The sequence below is a fragment of the Podarcis cretensis genome, assembly GCF_951804945.1.
Source record: "Podarcis cretensis genome assembly, chromosome: 17".
In the NCBI taxonomy this organism is placed as follows: Eukaryota; Metazoa; Chordata; class Lepidosauria; order Squamata; family Lacertidae; genus Podarcis; species Podarcis cretensis.
The window spans coordinates 3,392,262-3,414,600 of NC_137187.1; the positions used below are offsets into that span (position 1 = coordinate 3,392,262).

General features: G+C 49.8%; 1 protein-coding gene across 3 annotated transcripts in view; it reads right to left on the bottom strand.

Moving 5' to 3' along the window:
• Window positions 1-5,900: 5,900 nt before the first annotated feature.
• ATN1 (atrophin 1) overlaps window positions 5,901-22,339 on the bottom strand; it is a 32,053-nt gene continuing 15,614 nt past the window's right edge. For 2 of the 3 annotated variants that reach the window (XM_079960230.1, XM_079960231.1), the window contains exons 3-11: window positions 21,437-21,490; window positions 21,036-21,173; window positions 19,403-19,516; window positions 17,088-19,075; window positions 15,553-15,775; window positions 12,399-13,116; window positions 9,837-9,980; window positions 8,228-8,408; window positions 5,901-6,897 (exon numbers count right to left, since the gene is read on the bottom strand). In XM_079960230.1, coding sequence (XP_079816356.1) covers window positions 6,864-6,897; window positions 8,228-8,408; window positions 9,837-9,980; window positions 12,399-13,116; window positions 15,553-15,775; window positions 17,088-19,075; window positions 19,403-19,516; window positions 21,036-21,173; window positions 21,437-21,490 — 3,594 coding nt within the window. In that variant the 3' untranslated portion in view covers window positions 5,901-6,863. The remainder of the gene's footprint in view (window positions 6,898-8,227; window positions 8,409-9,836; window positions 9,981-12,398; window positions 13,117-15,552; window positions 15,776-17,087; window positions 19,076-19,402; window positions 19,517-21,035; window positions 21,174-21,436; window positions 21,491-22,339) is intronic. The other variant, XM_079960232.1, reaches the window with a different exon arrangement.

The window sequence follows — 22,339 nt, forward strand, 5'->3', positions numbered from 1 at the left end:
AAGCGGGTTGGAAACGCCCCGCTCCGGCGATGACGTCACTTGAAAGCTAAAGGGAGCCTCCCCGAGCAGGGGCAGTCGAGCTGCAGATTGTTTGGAAGCTGGGAAAGCAGCGCTTGGCTTCTTCCCTTTAGCTGCTGTTTCGTTGTTTCAGAGATTCTAATAAATGGCCAATTCATTTGTGAATCCTGCAATATGACTTCTTCTCTTTCGCTGTAATAGGATTTTAATTTTTTTAGTTGCTGCTTTGTTCATAGCGCTTTATTGATGATTGTTTTTTTGTAACGATTGGTTAATTATTTTGTATGATTTATGCAGGGCCGGATTTAGGTTTGATGAGGCCCTAAGCTACTGAAGGTAATAGAGCCCTTTTTATGTCCAGCTGTCCTTTGCCAACAACAAATTGTCGCTGTTTTTTCTGTTGAGTATATGCTCTATGGTAATTTATGGACCTAAGAGGTATCCAAAGCCATTTGCACATGCAGAATGTAGGCACCCTATATATATATATGTTGTTGTTGTTGCTGCTGTTTAGTCCTTTAGTCGTGTCCGCCTCTTGGTGACCCCCCTGGACCAGAGCACGCCAGGCACTCCTGTCTTCCACTGCCTCCCGCAGTTTGGTCAAACTCATGCTGGTAGCTTCAAGAACACCGTCCAGCCATCTCGTCCTCTGTCGTCCCCTTCTCCTTGTGCCCTCCATCTTTCCCAACATCAGGGTCTTTTCCAGGGAGTCTTCTCTTCTCATGAGGTGGCCAAAGTCTTGGAGCCTCAGCTTCACGATCTGTCCTTCCAGTGAGCACTCAGGGCTGATTTCCTTCAGAATGGAGAGGTTTAATCTTCTTGCAGTCCATGGGACTCTCAAGAGTCTCCTCCAGCACCAGAATTCAAAAGCATCAATCCTTCAGCGATCAGCCTTCTTTATGGTCCAGCTCTCACTTCCATACATCACTACTGGGAAAACCATAGCTTTAACTATGCGGACCTTTGTTGGCAAGGTGATGTCTCTGCTTTTTAAGATGCTGTCTAGGTTTGTCATTGCTTTTCTCCCAAGAAGCAGGCGTCTTTTAATTTCGTGGCTGTTGTCACCATCTGCAGTGATCATAAATGCCCTATTGATTTGTTAATCCTGCAATATGACTTCTTCTCTTTTGGTGTAATAGTGACATATAGGATTATTTTTTTAAGTTGCTGCTTTGTTCATAGCGCTTTATGGATGACTGTTTTTTGTAATGATTGGTTAATTATTTTGAATGATTTATGCAGGGCCGGATTTAGGTTTGATGAGGCCCTAAGCTGCTGAAGGTAATGGGGCCCTTTATATGTCCAGCTGTCCTTTGTCAACAACAACAAATTGTCACTGTTTTTTCTGTTGAATATATGCTCTATGGTAATTTATGGACACAATAGGTATCTAAAGCCATTTGCACATGCAGAATGTAGGCACCCTATATATAGAAATAAGCAAACCAGTGATATTTTAGGGAGCAGACTAGCAGGCGGGGCCTATGACTTACATCATAGGAGCCTACACAACACAAAACACCATTGCTGTGTGTAGGTTATATTTTATTTGTTTTTTATCTTATATTTTGGAAATGTACATGCAGTTTTCTCCCCTTTGAATTTTTTTGGGGGACTAAACTATAGCTCGTTTAGCTTATACAGTACGTAAATCCACCGCAGGATTATGCCTTACTTGCGCTGTTCTGTTTTGCTCTGTTATGTTGCAGCTCTTGGTTGTACTGCCAAAATGAAGGGACATGAAATCAAGCTCTTCTAGTCCTCATTGATTTAAATAGGAAGATATGCAAGATGCTTCACATCCATTGGGTTTGAAAATAAGTTAACTCTGGTGACTAATAGCACCCCGAGTGCATTGGCTCTAAAAACATTGCATGTTCCGAGGTTCTTTGGCTCAGGTATGATTTGCTCACGAGGACAGGACTTGTACGCACGCGTGAAAATACTGTGTGGGGGAACCCACCCAGGGGCACTGTTTGAAAGCTTAATCCCGCCTCTCTTCCTATTATATGGATACGAAGGAAAGGAAATGCAACGAAAGAACACATAACGGCTTTTGTAATCTGCAGTTTGATCAGCTTTAGGGTGGCTCCCCGCAGCTGCAGCAGAAAGCCTGCTGGACAAATCCAAAGAGAGCAGGAATCACTAGGAGCAACAAAAAGAAATCGCTTGACGTTTGTCCGCGGAGAACAGAATACGGTTTAGGCGACAGTGACCAGTAATCCCTGCTTGCGGTGCAACGCAAAGCGTCAACAGCGGTGAGAAAAGCAACCCCGTTTTCTGCGGAATTTAGATTTACCCTTGAAAATGAAGCCTTGGGCACCGTAGAGCTCATATACTAAAAGTAATGGCTTCCACTGGACACAGTGACTTAAGGTCCACTCCCCTGCCAGTTGACGGATCCCAAGGGAGGAGCTGGAATATAGGTTCGGAATTTCAAAGCGGAAGAGAGATGGTTTTTAAAGCCACAGGGCTTCTTCAAAATGGGGTGCCACGGAAAAAGGGAATAGCTAAATCCTTAGGGTTTCACTGGAGGTTTTTGAATGGTTGCTCCAAGTCTGATACCCTGCATCTGAAACAACCATAAATGCAAAAGCTATGGTGCTAGTGTGTATCACAGTGTGGTACCTACACCACCTTTCACCACTTAGGTTGAAGTTCCTGGGATAGCTCAGTTGGTAGAGCATGAGGCTCTTAATTTCAGGGTTGTGGGTTCAAGTCCTACTTGGGGGGGGGGAATCCTTCACTGCAGCAGATCAGACTAGAATCAGTGGTTCTCAACCTGTGGGCCCCCAGATGTTGTTGGACTACAACTCCCATCACCCCTAGCCAGCAAGGCCAGAGCTCAGGGACGATGGGAGTTGTAGTCCAACAACATCTGGGCACCCGCAGGTTCGATGATCCTTGTGGCCCCTTCCAGCTCTACAATTCTGCGGCTTTTAGTCTATGAAAAGGATGCAGGTCATCTTGCAAGGCTGTGAAAGCACCCTCTATTCATTTCCCTCCGGGAAAACGAACCATTTATGGATGAATTGTAACAGACATTGACCGGGTTTTCTGTGAATTGATGTTTGTTCCAATTCAGTGGTGAGCAATGGGTTGAAAAGCCTCTCCAACCCATGCCTCGAAAGCAGAGAGACACACTGAAGATGTGGAACAAGATGTGAGGATGAACCCTTCGGATGCAGGACAGCCTCTTGTTCTTACTCAGAAGTTCCCCCACAAACCACATTGAAAGTTGTTTGGTCCACTTTTCGGTGTGGATGCCAGCAAGCAGCTGGTTATTTTGGCTGTTGCTGGTGTACCTAATGTCCTTGCCTATGCCGTGTGCCCACACACCTTGTTGGTTTCTGTTTCCTTCACTGTGCAGCGAAATGCTTGTCACGGCACATTGTTTTGCATTCCACAGTCAGAGTTACTGTTGGGTTCCCACGGGAATGGGAGACTGGATGTGACGTTCACTGGTTTCCTGTTTTTCACTGTTCTCTCGGTAAATAAAGTTAAGAATGTGGCACATACCGCTTATCCTTCCGCTGTGTGGACTACTCTGTTTGGGCTCAAGATAAGACGGGCCTGTATCAGCTTTAGATGGGCAGAAGCTGGTGAAAACCTTACACACCTCCCCAATGGACATCTGCTTACTATGAAGAGTGCTGCTGTTGAAACATCCATTCTTGCCACCCACCAAGGGTCAGTAGTGGGGGGTGGGAGGGGAGTAACAGGAGGGCCAAGCTCAAAGGGGGCTAAAATTAAGACACTTGTTGATTTGGTATTTGATAAGCTTTGTAACTTGCTTTGTATGCACATTTTAGCATGATGCGTCACACGCTCAGCTATGAGCTGCCGATTTAAGCAAGTAAGAGATGAGATTTGGTCAAATGCATCTTTTACTCAGACAAGATCCATTGAAATGAATGCACTTAACTTTTTATCATGTTAATTAATTCAATGGATCTACTCTAAGGACTCACTCACACTTTTACAAAACCCACATTTTTATTGTATTGTGTACCAATGAATTTCCCCATGCCCGATAGCTATTCTCGATGCTCTATGTGTGTGCCTTGCAAAAATCTGATCTCACTCACTGAATCGGATCTTATCAGATGCGTGGACAATCTGAAGAGAGGTCTTGCTTTAGTTCAGTGGCAAGATTGGATTTTTGCAAGGCAGAGCCGTGGAACAGAAAAGGAAACTCTTGGACCCACAGGAATTAATCGGTGCACAATCCGATCTAAATACAGCCAAGCAAGAGTGTGGATGAGCTGTAATTACCGTATTTTTCGCTCCATAAGACGCACCAGGCCACAAGACGCACCTAGTTTTTGGAGGAGGAAAACAAGAAAAAAATATATTCTGAATCTCAGAAGCCGGGACAGCAAGAGGGATCACTGCGCAGTGAAAGCAGCAATCCCTCTTGCTATTCTGGCTTCTATGATAGCTGCACAGCCTGCATTCGCCCCATAAGACGCACACACATTTCCCCTTACTTTTTAGGAGGGAAAAAGTGAGCAAAAAATACGGTAAGTTAGCTGAATATTACTCAGAAGTTTTTAAACTGGCAGGTTTTTCTGTATTAAACGTGAAAGTGGGCATTGTGTACTCCCTCCTTCCACGTGCATAAATCCTTGTGCAGGTAAGGGTGCTGTGGGTGAGAACGGTTTATGCATTTCAGCCCTAGAAAAAGAAAAGAAATGAATTGCACCTGTTGGTCCATCACGTTATCTTACATGAGCATATGCACTGGTGCATTCCTCCACTGCACAGAAGGTATGCCTGGTGAACCCAATCTTTTATTAGTTGATCCTAGGGACATGGGTGGCGCTGTGGGTTAAACCACAGAGCCTAGGACTTGCCAATCAGAAGGTTGGTGGTTCGAATCCCTGCGACGGGGTGAGCTCCCGTTGCTCAGTCCCTGCTCCTGCCAACCTAGCAGTTCAAAAGCACCTCAAAGAGCAGATAAACAGATACTGCTCCGGCGGGAAGGTAAACGGCGTTTCCATGTGCTGCTCTGGTTCACCAGAAGTGGCTTAGTCATGCTGGCCACATGACCCGGAAGCTGTACGCCGGCTCCCTCGGCCAATAAAGCGAGATGAGCGCCGCAACCCCAGAGTCGGCCACGACTGGACCTAATGGTCAGGGGTCCTTTTACCTTTACCTATCACCATGGATGTAAAGTGAAGCGAGAGCAGCGGAAGAAACGTCCCCTACCTAAACCTCCCACACCTGATGCTGGGGATTCCACTAATGCAAGCATTCCACTAATGCAAACGTTTTGCTTGCTACTGGAAGAGCAGTATGAACACCTAACTAAAGATTCCGCGGTGGTAGTTTGCAAGGAGGAACTGGGTTCATCCAGCCACTTGCCCAAAGCACACGTCAGGAGACATTGAACTGCAGAGCTCTGGAGAAAGGAGAGCTTCAGAATAACAACACCACCCCACTCTAATCCAGAGCAGCAGATCAGTGGCGTAGCGTGGGGGGTGCAGGGGGGGCCGGCCACACCGGGCGCAACATCTGGGGGTTAGGGTTAGGGGGCGCAAATCCACGGGTTAGGGGGCGCAAATTACTTGCCTTGCCCCGGGTGCTGACAACCCACACTACGCCACTGCAGCAGATCCTGTTTCTGGCAGTGTCCTGTTCCACTTCCACACTTTGCAACAAAATAGCAGGGGATGTGGTTTCAAAAATCTTATTCTCTTGGTAATAATAGCCCCCGCGGGGCGTGCAGAAAATGAACAAAGCAGAACAGTTTCCAGTACGCTTCTTTTTTGTTGTTGTTGTTGCTTTGCTAGTTTCTTTCTCTCCCCCTCCCCACCCCCTGCCCCACACTTTTAAGAGCGCCCTTTATATAAAAATTATTAGAATGTGTGTGGGGGAAATTGGGTGTGTAGGGAGATTCTCCTCCCATAGTTGGGCATCTTTTAATGTTCTTATGTAAATATATATGAGGACAGATCAAGATATACAACCGTGAGATTAGACACACACACGGGGAGATCAAGGAACCACAAATTGCTACGCAAAACCGCCACGTCTAACAGAATGTGCATGAGTTAAAAGTACATCAACTGGAAGGGGGTGGAGGGGGAAAGGGGCAGCTGACATCGTGGAAAGTCCCAAACGTGCTTTTTTCTCGTCACTCTGCTGCATCCACCTCCGCCCTCCTCACCCCCCCCGAGATGGGAGGGGAAAGGGCAGTCGCCATCCTTCAAACAGTCCCGCAGCTCGTCAGTGCTCCTTCCCTCTAGGCATGGATACGAAGAAAAAAGGCAGCTGCCCTCTTGGAACAGTCCTGTGGCGCTTTGCACCTCTCGGCTCGGCCCCCGTCTCTCGGGGGGCTGAGCAAGAACGTGGCCATGCCTTCTTGAAACGTCCCGCGAGTCTTCTGGACTCTCTCCTGCGTCAAGGCATGGAGGAAGGGGGCTTTTGGAGACTCCCACCATGTCTTTCGAAGTTCCTGCTGATTGGCCGCAATTTGCCCGAGGATTGCAGGGGGTGGGGTGGGGAGGGCAGAAAAATAGATGCACGATGGTTTATATACCTTTGCTTACAGGATACAAGGGCACAGGTTTGGAATCCTTGCCTGGTGTTTGGCGCCCCGCTTGTCCTTCCCCTTTCGCCACCCTCCCTCCCGCCAGGGGTCAGCCGGCTTTCGTCCCTCTCCCATTAAACAACATTAGAAGTTGTGTCACTGTGCAGCTTCCAGGGTTTGGTTGGCAAATCTTCCTCTCTTCCTCTCTCTCTCTCTCTCTCTCTCTCTCTCTCTCTCTCTCTCTCTCTCTCTCAGAAGCAGCAGCAGCACCCAGAGAGTCAATGACGTCGCCATGGGGAATGGGATCTGCTTAGAGGGGCTTGTCGCTTTCTTTTTTCAGGTGACTGGGGAGAAGAGCAAGTGGGAGGGGAGAAAGAGAAGAAAGAGTGAACAAAACACCACAAACGAGCACCTTTTATTTTGCTCCTTTCAAGGCAATCTTGTCACTTTCCATTAGAAGCCTTCTTCTGTGTCCAGGGCAGCTGTCTACCAGCTCCATCTGTTACGCCGGCTGACACCCTACCTGCCCACGCACTGTCCTGCCAGAGTGGTACATGCTGTGGTTATCTCCCACATGGACTAGTGCAATGCACTCTACGTGGGGCTACCTTTGAAGGTGACCCAGAAACTAGTCCAGAATGCGGCAGCTGGACCGGTGACTGGGAGTGGCCGCTGGGACCATATAACACCAGTCCTAAAAGATCCACATTGGCTCCCAGTATGTTTCTGAGCACAATTCAAAGGGTTGGTGCTGACCTTTAAAAGCCCTAAATGGCCTTGGCCCTGCATACCTGAAGGAGCGTTTCCACTCCATCGTCCAGCCCAGGCATAGAGGTCCAGCTCCGAGGGCCTTCTGGTGGTTCCCCCACTGCAAGATGGGAAGTTACAGGGAACAAGGCAGAGGGCCTTCTCGGTAGTGGTGCCTGCCCTGTGGAATGGCCCTCCCATCGGATGTCAAGGAAATAAACAACTACCTGACTCTTAGAAGACATCTGAAGGCAGCCCTGTATAGGGAAGTTTTTAATGTTTGATTATTTATTATTATGCTTCATAATAATTTATTATTTCTTATTTATACCCTGCCCATCTGGCTGGGCTTCCCCAGCCACTCTGGGTGGCTTTCAACAAAATATTAAAATACAGTAATGCATCAAACATTAAAAGCTTCCCTAAACAGGGCTGCCTTCAGATGTCTTCTAAAAGTCTAGTAGTTGTTGTTCTCTTTGACATCTGGTGGGAGGGCATTCCACAGGGCGGGTGCCGCTACCTAGAAGGCCCTCTGCCTGGTTCCCTGTAACTTGGCAGTGAGGGAACCGCCAGAAGGCCCTTGGCGCTGGACCTCAGTGTCCGGGTAGAACGATGGGGGAGGAGACACTCCTTTAGATATACAGGACCGAGGCCTGTACTTGTTGGAAGCTGCCCAAAGTGGCATATTATTCATATTCCACTGTAAACGTCCTCAGTATCACTAGGGCCCTGTGGCAACAGGAAGAACTTTCAAAACACTGAAACACACTTTGGAAACCTATATTAAGGAGAAGATTGGAAGCTGTTGTGTCTGGGAACAGGCAGCTTCTTAACAATTCTGCTCTTGGGATCCTTACTGGTACCTTTGTGCTAGCGCAAAACCAAACTTGTTGCCCCCCCCCGCCCCCGCACAAAGAAGCCACTCACCTGTAGTAATCCTCCTGCGTGGGGAGCGGCACTCCGTGCAGAGGGTGGTGGGCGTGCAGCCACTGCTGTTGTTCCAGGGCCAGGCGCTGGAGCTCTGCTGACTGTGCATGCATGGCTTGGAGCTGATGTGCTGCCGACATCGGAGCCGAGAGAGAGCCTGGCAGGTCTCTGTAGGGGGCAGCTGGAGCCACAGAGTAAAACAAGGAGAAGTCACATTTTGGGGTGATCATGGCGAACCACATGGGCTCTTTGCCTTTAACAGCGGCACAAAAGAAGAAGAAGAGTTTGGATTTGATATCCCACCTTTCACTCCCCTTCAGGAGTCTCAGCTAACATTCTCCTTTCCCTTCCTCCCCCACAACAAACACTCTGTGAGGTGAGTGGGGCTGAGAGACTTCAAGAAGTGTGACTAGCCCAAGGTCACCCAGCAGCTGCATGTGGAGGAGTGGGGAAGCGAACCCAGTTCACCAGATTACGAGACTACCGCTCTTAACCACTGCACCACACTGGCTCTCAGAATTTTAGGCAGAATTTCAGCAGCAGAGGCAGCTTGCTGTGGAGGGCAGAGAAAAGCTGTGCCTGCCCTCGTTCCCTCTTCTGTATATAAGACAAGCTGCCCTGCCACCTTCCTTTGCATCAGGCAGCAGCTCTCTAAAGCTTTCAGACAGGAGCCTCTCCCACAGAGCCAGTGTGGTGTAGTGGTTAAGAGCGGTAGACTCGTAATCTGGTGAACTGGGTTCGCTTCCCCGCTCCTCCACATGCAGCTGCTGGATAACCTTGGGCCAGTCACACTTCTCTGAAGTCTCTCAGCCTCACTCACCTCACAGAGTGTTTGTTGTGGGGGAGGAAGGGAAAGGAGAATGTTAGCCGCTTTGAGACTCCTCTGGGTAGTGATAAAGCTGGGTATCAAATGCAAATCCAAACCCCACCCTAGAAATGCTGCGGGTTGTACCTAGTGCCTTCTGCATGCCAAGCGGTTGCTCTGCCTGTGAGCTCCCCAGTCCTTGCTCTGCACTCACTTCTTTTGCCTTACAGAGCTGAAGGAATGCCCCAACTCAAATCCGCAGTGGGTCACCTTCAGTTTGCACCTGTCTGACCCACGGGCCTGCAAGCTGAAGATTCTTTCCTTTATCAAATAACAAAACACATTCTAATGTAATTAAAAATAATCTCCCGCGTGCTTGTCAATTGTCACGGCGCCTTGGCATTCATTGGCTGCAACCCTGTAAGCCAGGAGCAGATTTATATTTTTGGCAAGCCATTGGTGAGAGGAGAAAATGCTGCCTGCACATTTCCCTGTCTTATTTCCATAAATAAAAGGGCAAGAAGAAGGTGTGAAAGAGCACATAATATTTCTAGGAAGACCAGACCCCCAGAGTCTATTATCCTACATCCAAGAGCTCTTCTTCCCTTGCTCCCTAATCAGATCCTCCCTTTTGATTCGCAGTTGTTTTGCAGTTCCACGCATGTGCCTATGCTCTCTGCCACATTCAATCCATTTTCTCTCACACTCCCGCTTTTCGTTCTGTCAGTTCTTTTCCTTGCCCCTGAATCCTGCTGCTGCCTTTGCCTCTATGCTGCACTCCCCCATCCCTTACGGAGATCTTACCAAAAAGCTGGTGGCGCAGCACCTCATTTTCATGCAGTGGGTGAGGAAGGAGCGGATTAGGGATGGTACCAGCTGGGTAGGGTATCCGGGTGAGATGTGACCCAGAAGCCAGTGGATCGATAAGAGGGTGAACAGAGGCGGAAGCTGAGGAAATTGAGATTGTAAACAGTTAGCTTATGGCATGGGATATAGAGAGCAACAAGAGGGGGAAAAGGCTCTGTGTAATATGTAATACAGTACTACCTTGGAAGTCGAATGGAATCCGTTCTGGAAGTCCGTTCGACTTCCAAAACATTCAGAAACCAAGGTGCGTCTTCCAAATGGCTGCAGGAAGTTCCTGCAGCCAAACGGAAGCTGCAAAAGCCGCAATTGGATGTTTGGGTTCCCAAAAACGTTTGCAAACCGGAACACTCACTTCTGGGTTTGTGGCGTTCGGGAGCCTAAATGTTCGAGTCACAATGCGTTCGACTTCCGAGATACGACTGTAAATTCAAATACAATTTCTTCCTGATTTTTTTGCATTCAGGCTAAATTGTATGTTAGCATTTATGTGGCATTTTTTCAGTAATCTTTGCAACACCTTTGTAAGGTAGACAAGTATTACTCACACATTGCAGATGGGTATTGGATCCACTGAGAAAAACAGCTATTATTATTATTATTTATTAAATTTGTTTACTGCCCTTCATCCCATAGATCTCGGGGCAGTTCACAACATAATATCTACAGCTACACAGAGAATTTGTAGCTGAGATGATACTAGGTGCTGGACATCATTGCTCACATTAACATTCATACCACTCCTCTTCCTCTCATGAAGGGGCCTGATTCATGTAACCACATCCCTGGGAATCTCAACAAGGTTCTTGCTTTTACACATGCAAAGATAGGAATACAAGTAGGACATCACAGAGCCCCCAAAGAGTGACTGAATAAAATGTCCAGAGGTTATGTCCAGAGACTTTAGTACTTCAGAGTTCATTTTCCCTCCCTGACCAGCAAAAACAGAATGAAATATGCAAAATAAGCAACAATTTTGCGTGGACGTTTGCTTGATTTGAATAACAGTATTCAAGTGGCAGAATCCAGCATTTTTCTGCAAAATTTGGATTGCAGAAAAAGTCCACAGATAAGAAAGAGGGAAGCAGAGTCTCCAGAGTTCGTCTTTCAACTTGCAATCAAAGCCTGTAACAGGCTAAAAATACACAGACTATTAATTAATTAATCGGCACTTCCAGGCTGAAAAGAACAGCACAGTTCCTTGAAGCACAACTTCTAGGTGAGGTGCCAAACCCATGTTTGGCTTGTACCTTTCAGACAGAAGGTGGGGGTTCTCACACCTGACTGCTGCTCTGAGTGCAAAAATCCCCACCGCGCAGAAGATACATCAGGTAGAATGATTCTAGTCCCATGTGACACACACCAGTTTCCCATGTGCAGGAAGGAGATTATCTTGTATGCAACAGCATTCATTCATGTAAGAATTCCATGCCCTGCCAGCTGAAATGGCAGAGCCAGAACAGAGGCCCGTCACTGTATCATGAGCTGGAAGGGACCAAAATGGTCACCTAGGCTCACCCCCTACAATGCGGGAATACTTTGCCCAACGTGGGGCTTGAACTGACTGGAAGAAGTGAAGTTACAGGGAACCAGGCAGAGGGCCTTCTCAGAAGTGGCACCTTCCCTGTGGAATGTGTCCCCATCAGATAGCAACAGATAAACAACTACTTGACTTTCAGAAGACATCTGAAGGCAACCCTGTTCAGGAAAGTTTTTAACGTTTGATGTTTTATTATGCTTTTATTTGTTGGGAGCCGTCCAAATTGTCTTACAAAGCAACTAGAAATAATAATGTCTACATATTTGAATTATGGTGCTGGAGGGGACTCTTCAGAGTCCCATGGACTGCAAGAAGATCAAACCTCTCCATACTGAAGGAAATCAGCCCTGAGTGCTCACTGGAAGGACAGATCGTGAAGCTGAGGCTCCAATACTTTGGCCACCTCATGAGAAGAGAAGACTCCCTGGAAAAGACCCTGATGTTGGGAAAGATGGAGGGCGCAAGGAGAAGGGGACGACAGAGGACGAGATGGTTGGACAGTGTTCTCGAAGCTACCAGCATGAGTTTGGCCAAACTGCGGGAGGCAGTGGAAGACAGGAGTGCCTGTCGTGCTCTGGTCCTGGGGGTCACGAAGAGTCGGACACGACTAAACAACTAAACAACAACAACAATTTTCACTTTAAGTAGCATGGGACTAGAGACTTCCCTTTTTGTTTCAATGAAATATGAAAAACCTGGAAATGTGCCCCAAATCATCATCCATGTTGTTGTTGTTGTAGCTATACCATGTGAAGGTCCTCAGTATCGCTAGGGGCCTGTGCTTTCAACATTTTGTTCATTCAATGTTTAATATTTCATTTAATATTTTGTTGGGAGCCACCCAGAGTGGCTGGGGCAACCCAGTCAAATGAATGGCCTAGAAATAATGCAATTATTAGGATTAAGGACAAGACTTAAAAGTGATGCCAAGTCAAGTTGGAGAGAGAGGCGCCGCTCCTCACCTGCATGGATGGCGTCCTGCTGGTGGAGATGAAGGTGGGAGTGGATGTGGGAGTGCTGGTGGTGATGGGGTGTCACATTGAGCATCTGCAGCCGGGCCAAGGGGTCGTTGCTCAGGGCGGCCACCCTTTCCGCATGCTGCCGCTCAGCCGCCAGTCGCTCGGCGTAGGACATGTCGGGGCGCAGGGCAGGGCCGGCCGCCAGCGCTAGCCGCTCCCTCTCCAGGTGGCCCAGCCCCGGGTGGAAAGGGAAAGCGGGGTGCAGGCCCGGGCCAGCCTGCAGAGCCAGCCCCCCGTGCCGCGGGAAAGGATCCATGGTGGCGCTGGGCACGGCATGCAGCTGCTCCAGCTCGGCCGGCTTCACCTCGAAGCCGGGCTTGAGGCGCTCGCGCAGGTCGCGGTCCCGGAGGTCTCGCTCGCGGGCCTCCCGCTCTCGGAGCTCCCTCTCCCGGGTGGCCGGGTCGCTGCTGTAGATGGCCGGCACATTGTAGCCCAGCAGTCCGGGGTCCACCGCACCCAGAGGGACGTAGAAGGGGTGGTTACGGTTGCTGGGGGACATGACGTGGGGCCGTGCGTACTCGCTGAGGGTGCGGAGCGCCGGCGTGTCGGGGCCCAGGTAGGGGGGGACAGTGGCAACGGCGCTGCCTTGCTCAAACGACGGGCGGTGAGGGACGGGCCCCAGGGAGGCGCACTCCACAGCACGGCCTTCTTGCGCCACCTTCTGCAAAAGACCAGAGAGAGGTGTGTTCGATTGATAGATCGATTCTGTTTCTATGCCACTTTTTATTCAAAGAAATCCCAAAGCGGCGTACAAACAACAGATAAAAATAACATAATGGAACATCACAAATACAGTGGTACCCTCGGGTTAAGAACGTAATTCGTTCTGGAGGTCCGTTCTTAACCTGAAACTGTTCTTAACCTGAAGCACTACTTTAGCTAATGGGGCCTCCTGCTGCTGCTGTGCTGCAGGAGCACGATTTCTGTTCTCCTCCTGAAGCAAAGTTCTTAACCCGAGGTAATATTTCTGGGTTAGAGGAGTCTGTAACCTGAAGCGTATGTAACCTGAAGCGTATGTAACCCGAGGTACCACTGTACAGCATAAATCGTATGGAATACAGTGGTACCTCGGGTTACATACGCTTCAGGTTACAGACTCCGCTAACCCAGAAGTAGTACCTCGGGTTAAGAACTTTGCTTCAGGGTAAGAACAGAAATTGTGCTCCAGTGGCACAGCAGCAGCAGGAGGCCCCATTAGCTAAAGTGGTGCTTCAGGTTAAGTACAGTTTCAGGTTAAGAACGGACCTCCAGAACGAATTAAGTTCTTAACCCGAGGTACCACTGTACTTAACAAATTATCAGTAAAACAATCCCAAATCAAAATTACCATCTATGTAACGTTATTAACAAAATAACTAAAAAATTAGATAAATATCACAGTTACACTAAAAATCATATTATAGGATTCACAAAGTACAACAGCATTCATATCTATAAAACAATATTAACAACATCAACAAAACAAAGTGTTGAATTTGTACACGTGCTCTCCCCTCTGCCATGACTCATAAACTTTCATTCTATTCAATACATCAAAATACACCTGTACACAATGCTCCTCAATGAGCTACATTCCTTTTCATTAGCAGCAAGGGGGTCCTGTGTTATTATCAGGAGCAAGCCAGAAATCACACCATGCAAATTGAGAATTACCTTTTTATTGGCAAAAACACGATCGACACGGGAGTTTCAGTCCTAATGAGCACAGCAACTCATCTCCAGTAGGGTTTGCCCCCAGGAAGCATTTACTGAGATTGAAGGGCCTCCCCATAGCTGCCTAAGTCTCCTCCTCTCTGGGTCCCCCCCCCCACAAGCAATCGGATACTGCGCCTGCATGAAGTCAACCTCTCTTCCGCCCTTTTCACGCCTCTTCTGGTTCTGGGAGAGCTTGTTGCAGCAGGAGGGAGAGACACCTGTGACTCTTCACCAGCTGGACTCATCTCTGCCTCTTGGCTTCCCTCATCTCACAAATACAAGATGGCTGACACCTGGCTTGAGAGCAGTACATGTGAAAAGGATCTAGGAGTCTTGGTTGACCACAAACTTGACATGAGCCAACAGTGTGACGCGGCAGCTAAAAAAGCCAATGCAATTCTGGGCTGCATCAATAGGAGTATAGCATCTAGATCAAGGGAAGTAATAGTGCCACTGTATTCTGCTCTGGTCAGACCTCACCTGGAGTACTGTGTCCAGTTCTGGGCACCACAGTTCAAGAAGGACACTGACAAACTGGAACGTGTCCAGAGGAGGGCAACCAAAATGGTCAAAGGCCTGGAAACGATGCCTTATGAGGAACGGCTAAGGGAGCTGGGCATGTTTAGCCTGGAGAAGAGGAGGTTAAGGGGTGATATGATAGCCATGTTCAAATATATAAAAGGATGTCACATAGAGGAGGGAGAAAGGTTGTTTTCTGCTGCTCCAGAGAAGCGGACACGGAGCAATGGTTCCAAACTACAAGAAAGAAGATTCCACCTAAACATTAGGAAGAACTTCCTGACAGTAAGAGCTGTTCGACAGTGGAATTTGCTGCCAAGGAGTGTGGTGGAGTCTCCTTCTTTGGAGGTCTTTAAGCAGAGGCTTGACAACCATATGTCAGGAGTGCTCTGATGGTGTTTCCTGCTTGGCAGGGGGTTGGACTCGATGGCCCTTGTGGTCTCTTCCAACTCTATGATTCTATGATTCTATCTCCTGCTTCAGCTTCTGCCTCTGATTCAGAACTTCTCTCTACCACAGACTCTCCCCGCTCACTAAGCCCTGTGAGCTCTTCAGCTTCCAACTCCTCTTCCCCACCTTCTTCCTCTGACCACTCATCGTTGTCCCACCACCAATCTCCGGGCTCTGAGCCTTCTCCACTTGGCGGGTTCCCAGCTGATTTCTCCCACCATTCCTCAGAGCCCAACCAGTCCATGACAATTACAGGCATAACTGAAAAGGCCTTGTCCCAAGTCAGGCCATTCATTCGTCAGGTTTGGCACCAGACCACCATGTTGACTACACCATTGTTCTGTCCAACATTGGCTCTGCTCATCACTGGTGGAAACCTGGCAGTTTCCTACCCTTTTAACTGGGAAATGGGGGCTCCAGCGCCGGTACTTACCACACTTCTTTCCAGCTCCCGTTCTTTCTCCCTCTCCCTCTCCTTCTCTCGCTCTCGCTCCCTTTCACGCTCCTTCTCCTCCCGGGCCTTCTGCTCAGCCTCCCTGCGCACCTTCTCCACAAGATCTGCCCGCTTCTTGGCCAGCTTGGAGCCGTCCAGTGGTACAAAGTAGAGATCGGTCCGTGAGCAGGAGTTGAAGCCACGATCCAGGTGTTTATTGAACCTGTGGAAGGGAAGAAGGAAGAAGGCGTCAAGGCCCAAATAAAATGGAGAAGGAGGGAAGGCCAAAAGTGGTGAGGACAACTGAGAAATATGCCTTCAAAGGAAAATAACATTTATATACAGCCATACCTCAGAAGTCGAACGGAATCCAAATCACGGCTTCTGATTGGCTGCAGGAAGATCCTGCAGCCAATCAGAAGCCATGGAAGCCCCATCAGATGTTTGGCTTCCAAAGATAGTTCACAAACTGGAACAGTCACTTCCAGGTTTGCAGCGTTTGGGAGACAAAATGTTCGAGAACTAAGCTGTTCAAAAACCGAGGTACAACTGTATCTGAATCCTCCAAAACCCAGGAAGGGGGGGGGAAATGCCTCTCTAGCTAGCCTCTTGGGATTCTTTCCTATGCCATTCTGGCTCCCCAGACCATGCCCCTCACAGACCCTGCTCCCTAATTTCTCAAGCAAAAAAAAATATGAATTCTCCAGTCTGTGTGAATTAGGTCAATGAAGTCAATAGGCAGAATTCTCCCTCTCTCTTTTGTTGTTGCATATTCTATCCTGTTTCCACTAGTGTTGGTGGGGGATGAGGAAAGCAAAGAATGTTGTGGGGCACTACTGAAGATTGCACACCCACTTGATCCACAAAAAGTCCAGTTCTGGCTTCTGAGATTTTCCAAGGCACATCCTACAGCCCCCAAGGCTCAGGGAAGTCTCTGGGGCACATTTCCCAGGCACATCTCCAGGTTTTTAATACAGTCGTACCTTGGAAGTCGAACAGAATGCGTTCCGGAAGTCCGTTTGACTTCCAAAATGTTCGGAAACCAAAGTGTGGCTTCTGATTGGCTGCAGGAAGCTCCTGCAGCCAATCAAAAGCCGCGGGAGCCCTGTCGGACATTCAGGTTCCAAAGAATGTTCACAAACCGGAACAGTCACTTCTGGCTTTGCGGCGTTAGGGGAGCCAAAACGTCCGAGTACCAAGGCGTTTGGGATCCAAGGTACGACTGTATTTCATTGAAACCAAAAGGAAGGGTCTAGTCCCATACTACTTAAAGTGAAAATATGTAGGCATTATTATATTCAGTTGCTTTGTAAGAAGAAGGCAGGGGACCACTTTTGGCCATTGAGAGCAAAACCACCAGAAGGTGGCTAAGGTGCTGCGCTTGGATTGGCTGTTCACGCACGGTGCTGACCCAATGGCAGAACTTCTTTTATGATGCGCTCTGAGAATTCCCAACCCTTCCCGCTCATCCTTACCCCATCTCTCCCCCATTCCTCTCCCTTCCTCTCTGTCCCTGGCTCCCTTTCCTTCCTCACCTCGCAGACTGGCTGGCATGGCTTGCCACGTCCACCACCTTGGGGGCTGGCGAGGGGCTCCGGACGGGGGGCATCGGACTCTCCGGGGGCTCGTATTCCTCAGAAGGCTCTTGCTTGATCTGCGCGGCACTGAGGGGCAGCGGGGGCAAGGGAGGGGGAGGGGCAGGCATGCCCCCTGCAGCTGGAGGGGCCACGGGGGCCGGCGAGGGGGCCTTGTATCCCCCGCCCGCCGGGGAAGAGGCCAGTCTGTACCCCGGTGGGGTGGCTGCACGGAATGAGGACGCTGAGGAAGAGGAGGAGGAGGAGGAAGGAGGGGAGCCTGGCTTGTAGGGGGCCGGGGGTTGGAAGGTGGGGGACGGAGAGGCCGTCCGCTTCCCATAGGGGGTTACCGAGGGGGGCCCCGCCGGGGGCGATGCCGTCTTGTAGGGGGCTGCCGAGGCGGAGGCCATGGTGGTGATGACGGTGGAGAGGGTGGCGGAGGCGGAGGTGACCGGTGGTCCGGCTCCGTGGGCAGGCGAAGGCGGTGGTGGCGGTGGGAATGTGTAGGCCGCGGTGTTTTGCCCCTGGGGGTGGCTGCAGACTCCCGGGTACGTTCCCTGGGGTGCAGAGGAGGAGGAAGAAGAGGAGGTGGTGGAAGAAGAAGAAGAAGAGGCAGAGGACGAGGAGGCGGAAGAGGAAGACGCAGAGGGGGCCTGGCTGTACGTGGCATGGCCGTGGGGCGGGTAGAGGCGGAGGCCATAGGCGGCGTGGGACGGGTGGTGCGGGCCTGGCTCTAATGGGTGGGGATACCCTCCGGGGGCCTGGGGGGCTGCCGCGGCCGCTGCTGGGCCCCCTGCACCACTGCCGTGGCTGTGATGCTGGTGCTGCTGCTGGTGCAGGGTGGCCTGTCCCGGGAAGGCAGCTGGAGGGTGTGAGCCAACGTTGCCCAGGGGGCGGCTATAGGGCGGCGGCCCTTGGCTCCACACTGGCTGGGAGGGCATGGAGGGCTGGGTGTACTTGGGGGGCTGGCTGGCGACAGAGAGGCTGCTGGGCTGGGGAAAAGAGTGGCCGTAGGAGGAGCTGTAGCTGGGGAGGGCCTGGGAAGGGGGCGGCAGAGCGTACTGGGCGGCCGAAGAGCTGGGCGGGGGCGGGGCGGGGGCGTAGGGGTAGCGGGAAGGGACGGGCGACTTGTCCTGGCCCATCCCATGGGGGGGCGGGAGGTGCCCGCCCAGCGCTTGCCCCGCCACCCCCGGGGAGCTGGAGGCGGCCGACATATTGTTGAGGGGCCTCAGAGCGGGCGGTGGGGGCAGGTTGGCAAGGACGTGGGGGAAAGCAGCCGCGGAGGAAGGGAGCACCGAGGGGGAGTTGTTCGGAGGGGTTTTCTGAGGGGGCAGGCCCCCCGCCACTGGGGCCAAGGAAATGGGGGTTGTCGGGGGCGGGTTGTGCTTGGTGCCAAGGGCTTGCTCTCGCCCGCCTGGCGCGGGGAGGCCTGGCCCTGCGCCAACTGCTTTGGGCCCCATCTGGACCACGTTGGCGCCAGAGTAGAGGGGGACGTGGGTCGTGCAGGAGGAGGAGGAGGTAGAGGAGGAAGGTGAGGACGAGGAAGAAGAGGAATTGGCAGACAGAGTGGGAGGCGGCGGGGCTTGCGCCTGGAAAATCCTCGAGGCCTGGGCCTCAAGTTGCGGCTGGTAACTGCCGGCGGGGCCCGGAGGATGAACGTCCCCTGCCAGGCCAAAGTTTGGCTCTGGTGGGCGAGCTATGCCCTCTGCCAGGGGGGCAGGAGAGGGGCTCTGGGGGAAGAGTGGGGGGTGTTGGTAGGAGCGGGCCGGCCCCTGGGACAGCACTGAGGAGGAGTCAGAGTCGTTCTCCACACTGCCGGGGCTGTAGACGCTGGGCGAGGTGCTCCGGTTGTCCTGGTCGATGTCGCGAGGGTCGCTGCTTGTCTCATCGTTGAAGCTGTGGCCATCGAGGCTGTCAACGTCCGAGGGTGACTGAGGCCTCGGCAGCTCCTGGAGCAGAGAGATGAGGCACAGGTTGAGCAGAGGGTCTCACAAGGGGGAGGGTCCTAGAGGAAGAATTTGGGTGCACAGCAAATTTGGGCTCTCCAAGGGTGGTATGCCTTGCTCACGCAAGAAGAACCTGCAGCCATTGTGGCTTGGTGAGGTCTCAGGTATGGAAGCACATCAGCCAGGTAGCCGGACCTAGCACAGGTGAGCACAGGAAACCAGGTGAACACAGGAAAGGCAGGAACAGCCTTAGAAGGACCTGGGACAGGACACCTCAGGAGGTGTTTGGGGCACGCAGGGAGAGGAGGACTGTGGCCAGGGAAACCCCACCTCGGTTTTAGTTTTCTTTGGGGCATTGGTGTCCTCTCCTTCGCTCTCCGATATCTCCTCTGGGCGGCTTTGCTTGCTTCCTTTAGGGGCCATGGACTCCTCCACACGACCCTTCTGCAAGGCAGAGAGAGGCCCGATTAGAAATTTCTCCCCCAAGTTTTGCAATGTACGTTTTTTGTTGTTGGTTTTTTTTTTTTTTTGCCTTCTATTTACTGTGGAAAATGTAATGTAACACAATGTGCGTGCTAGACTAGCTGAAACTGCTTCCTGTACTAGTCCAAGGAATGATCTCATCGTTCGGGAAGAGAATGGGAAGGCATTGTGAGGCTATGCAGGTGATCATATTTTGTTACTTGATGACAGAACGCAGGACAAGTGATTACATAGAATTGTAGAGTTGGAAGGGACCCTGAGCATCATCTAGTCCACCCCCTCACTGCAGGAATGTGCAGCTGCCCCATATGGGGATCGAACCTGCAGCCTTGGCGTTATCAGCCCCACACTCTGACCGACTGAGCTATCCATGTTTGTGAGAGTGAAGATAATGCAAATTAACAAGTGGACAATAATGGCTCCAAAGAGGAAGCACTCTGGGGTGCATAACTGAGTGCTGCAAAGCATTTGCTCGCGGGAGCAATTGTTGTTCAGTTGTTAATTTGTATTGCTCTCACTTGGACACAGTGCTGATACTGAGCATAGCACTGTGAGGCTTTTCCATCCAGGAGGAAGAAGCAACAGATAGATAGATAGATAGATAGATAGATAGATAGATAGATAGATGATAGATAGATAGATAGATGATAGATAGATAGATAGATAGATAGATAGATAGATAGATAGATATAGATAGATGATAGATAGATAGATAGATAGATAGATAGATAGATAGATAGATAGATAGATAGATAGATATAGATAATAGATAGATAGATAGATAGATAGATAGATAGATAGATAGATAGATAGATAGATAGATAGATATAGATAGATGATATAGGTAGATGATATAGATAGATAGATAGATAGATAGATAGATAGATAGATAGATAGATAGATATAGATAGACAGACAGACAGACAGACAGACAGACAGACAGACAGACAGACAGACAGAGGTGCTAAAGAATCAGTTCCTGGGTAAATCAACTTCACTCAAAAGGATTTTTGAACGGCAATTATTTTATCAATCTAAGTGGTTTTTGGGAGAAATTTCTAAAACAGCTTTTTTTTAACGCAATTTTTCATTGAGACTTTCCAAAAGGTTAAGGAAACACAATCATATTAACAAGGCCGCACAAACCCCTGCAAAATCACAACAAACGTGAATTAAATAAAAGGTAAACATTCATCATCGCTTATTCTAATTTTCCTGACACTTGATAGGGTCATGATGGTGCAGCATAAGAGTTCCAGAGATGCCGCCTTACTGGTCTCAGGTACCATGTGCCATGGATGTGAAGAATTCCACAAACTTGCATTTCCCATTGGTGCATTTGGGTAGAACATCTTGCTTCTACTGCACATAAAAACCAAAACTGGGGACTATCTGGTGCAACTCAAATAAGTGTGTTACTGTCACTTCCAATTCTTGAGCTGCAAAAGTGTAGCTTGACACGGAAGCTATGATGACCTACCTTGGAAGTTTGCCGGGATTTCTCAGCCTTGCCATCACTGCTGGAAGTGCTGACGCCACCTGGAGAGGCTCGGCCCCGGGTCCTGAGCTCCTCTCGGGGCCCTGGAGTCTCTTTCTTCCTACCACTCCGCATCGACATCTGCAGAGAAAATTAACGGAGAGACGAGAGGCTTCTTTCAATGGTCCTGTTAAAGTGCCTCCTGCTTATCCCAAGCTGGGGCCAAACCCACCCTATTCTGACAAGTGTTTCTCAGGGTTGAATCGCACCATCGCTTTGATGCATGGAACTGTCAAAGTGATAGGTTCCCCCACCCTCCGATTATATTTTATTAAGTTTCAACATTTTTAACATATACAAACAAGCACAATTTCGTCTTTTTGCTTTTTTTTGCGACTTCCCACCTTGTTTTCCATGGAGTTGCTGTTCCTCCCCTTCTGATGCACCCTATCTTCCATCTATTAAATCATAACCACAATTATTATAATCTAATTACATCTGTTGGTTCATAGCTCAAATCCTGCTCATGAGTTCCATCATGCTATAATATTTCCTTAAGTATCCCGAAAAAGCCATCCATTCTTCCATAAAACACTCATCATTAGCTTCTCTTCATTTTGCTGTTAATTTTGCCAGTTCTGCCTAGTCCATTATCTTACTTATCCATTAATAAATCTGCAGTTTTCACACTGTGTTTCAGGAAACTCTGAGGTTCCTTGGAGGCTTGTCAACATGCCTCGTTGTGGACTTCAACAATGGTGCACAAACTTTCCTGAAAGGCACTCTGCCCATTACTGCTGCTCTTCCTTTCGAATCAGAACCAGTGAAGGCGGTGAAGGTCCTGTGTGAGTGTCTGGAGGCGGTTGGAGGATGGATGGCAGCTAACAGATTGAGACTGAATCCTGACAAGACAGAAGTACTGTTTTGGGGGGACAGGAGGAGGGCAGGTGTGGGGGATTCCCTGGTCCTGAATGGGGTAACTGTGCCCCCGAAGGACCAGGTGCGCAGCCTGGGAGTCATTTTGGACTCACAGCTGTCCATAGAGGTGCAGGTCAATTCGGTATCCAGGGCAGCTGTCTACCAGCTCCATCTGGTACACAGGATGAGACCCTATCTGCCTGCAGACTGCCTCGCTAGAGTGGTGCATGATCTGGTTATCTCTCGCTTAGACTACTGCAACGCGCTCTACGTGGGGCTACCTTTGAAGGTGACCCGGAAACTACAACTAATCCAGAACGCGGCAGCCAGACTGGTGACTGGGAGCGGCCGCCGAGACCACATAACACCGGTCTTGAAAGACCTACATT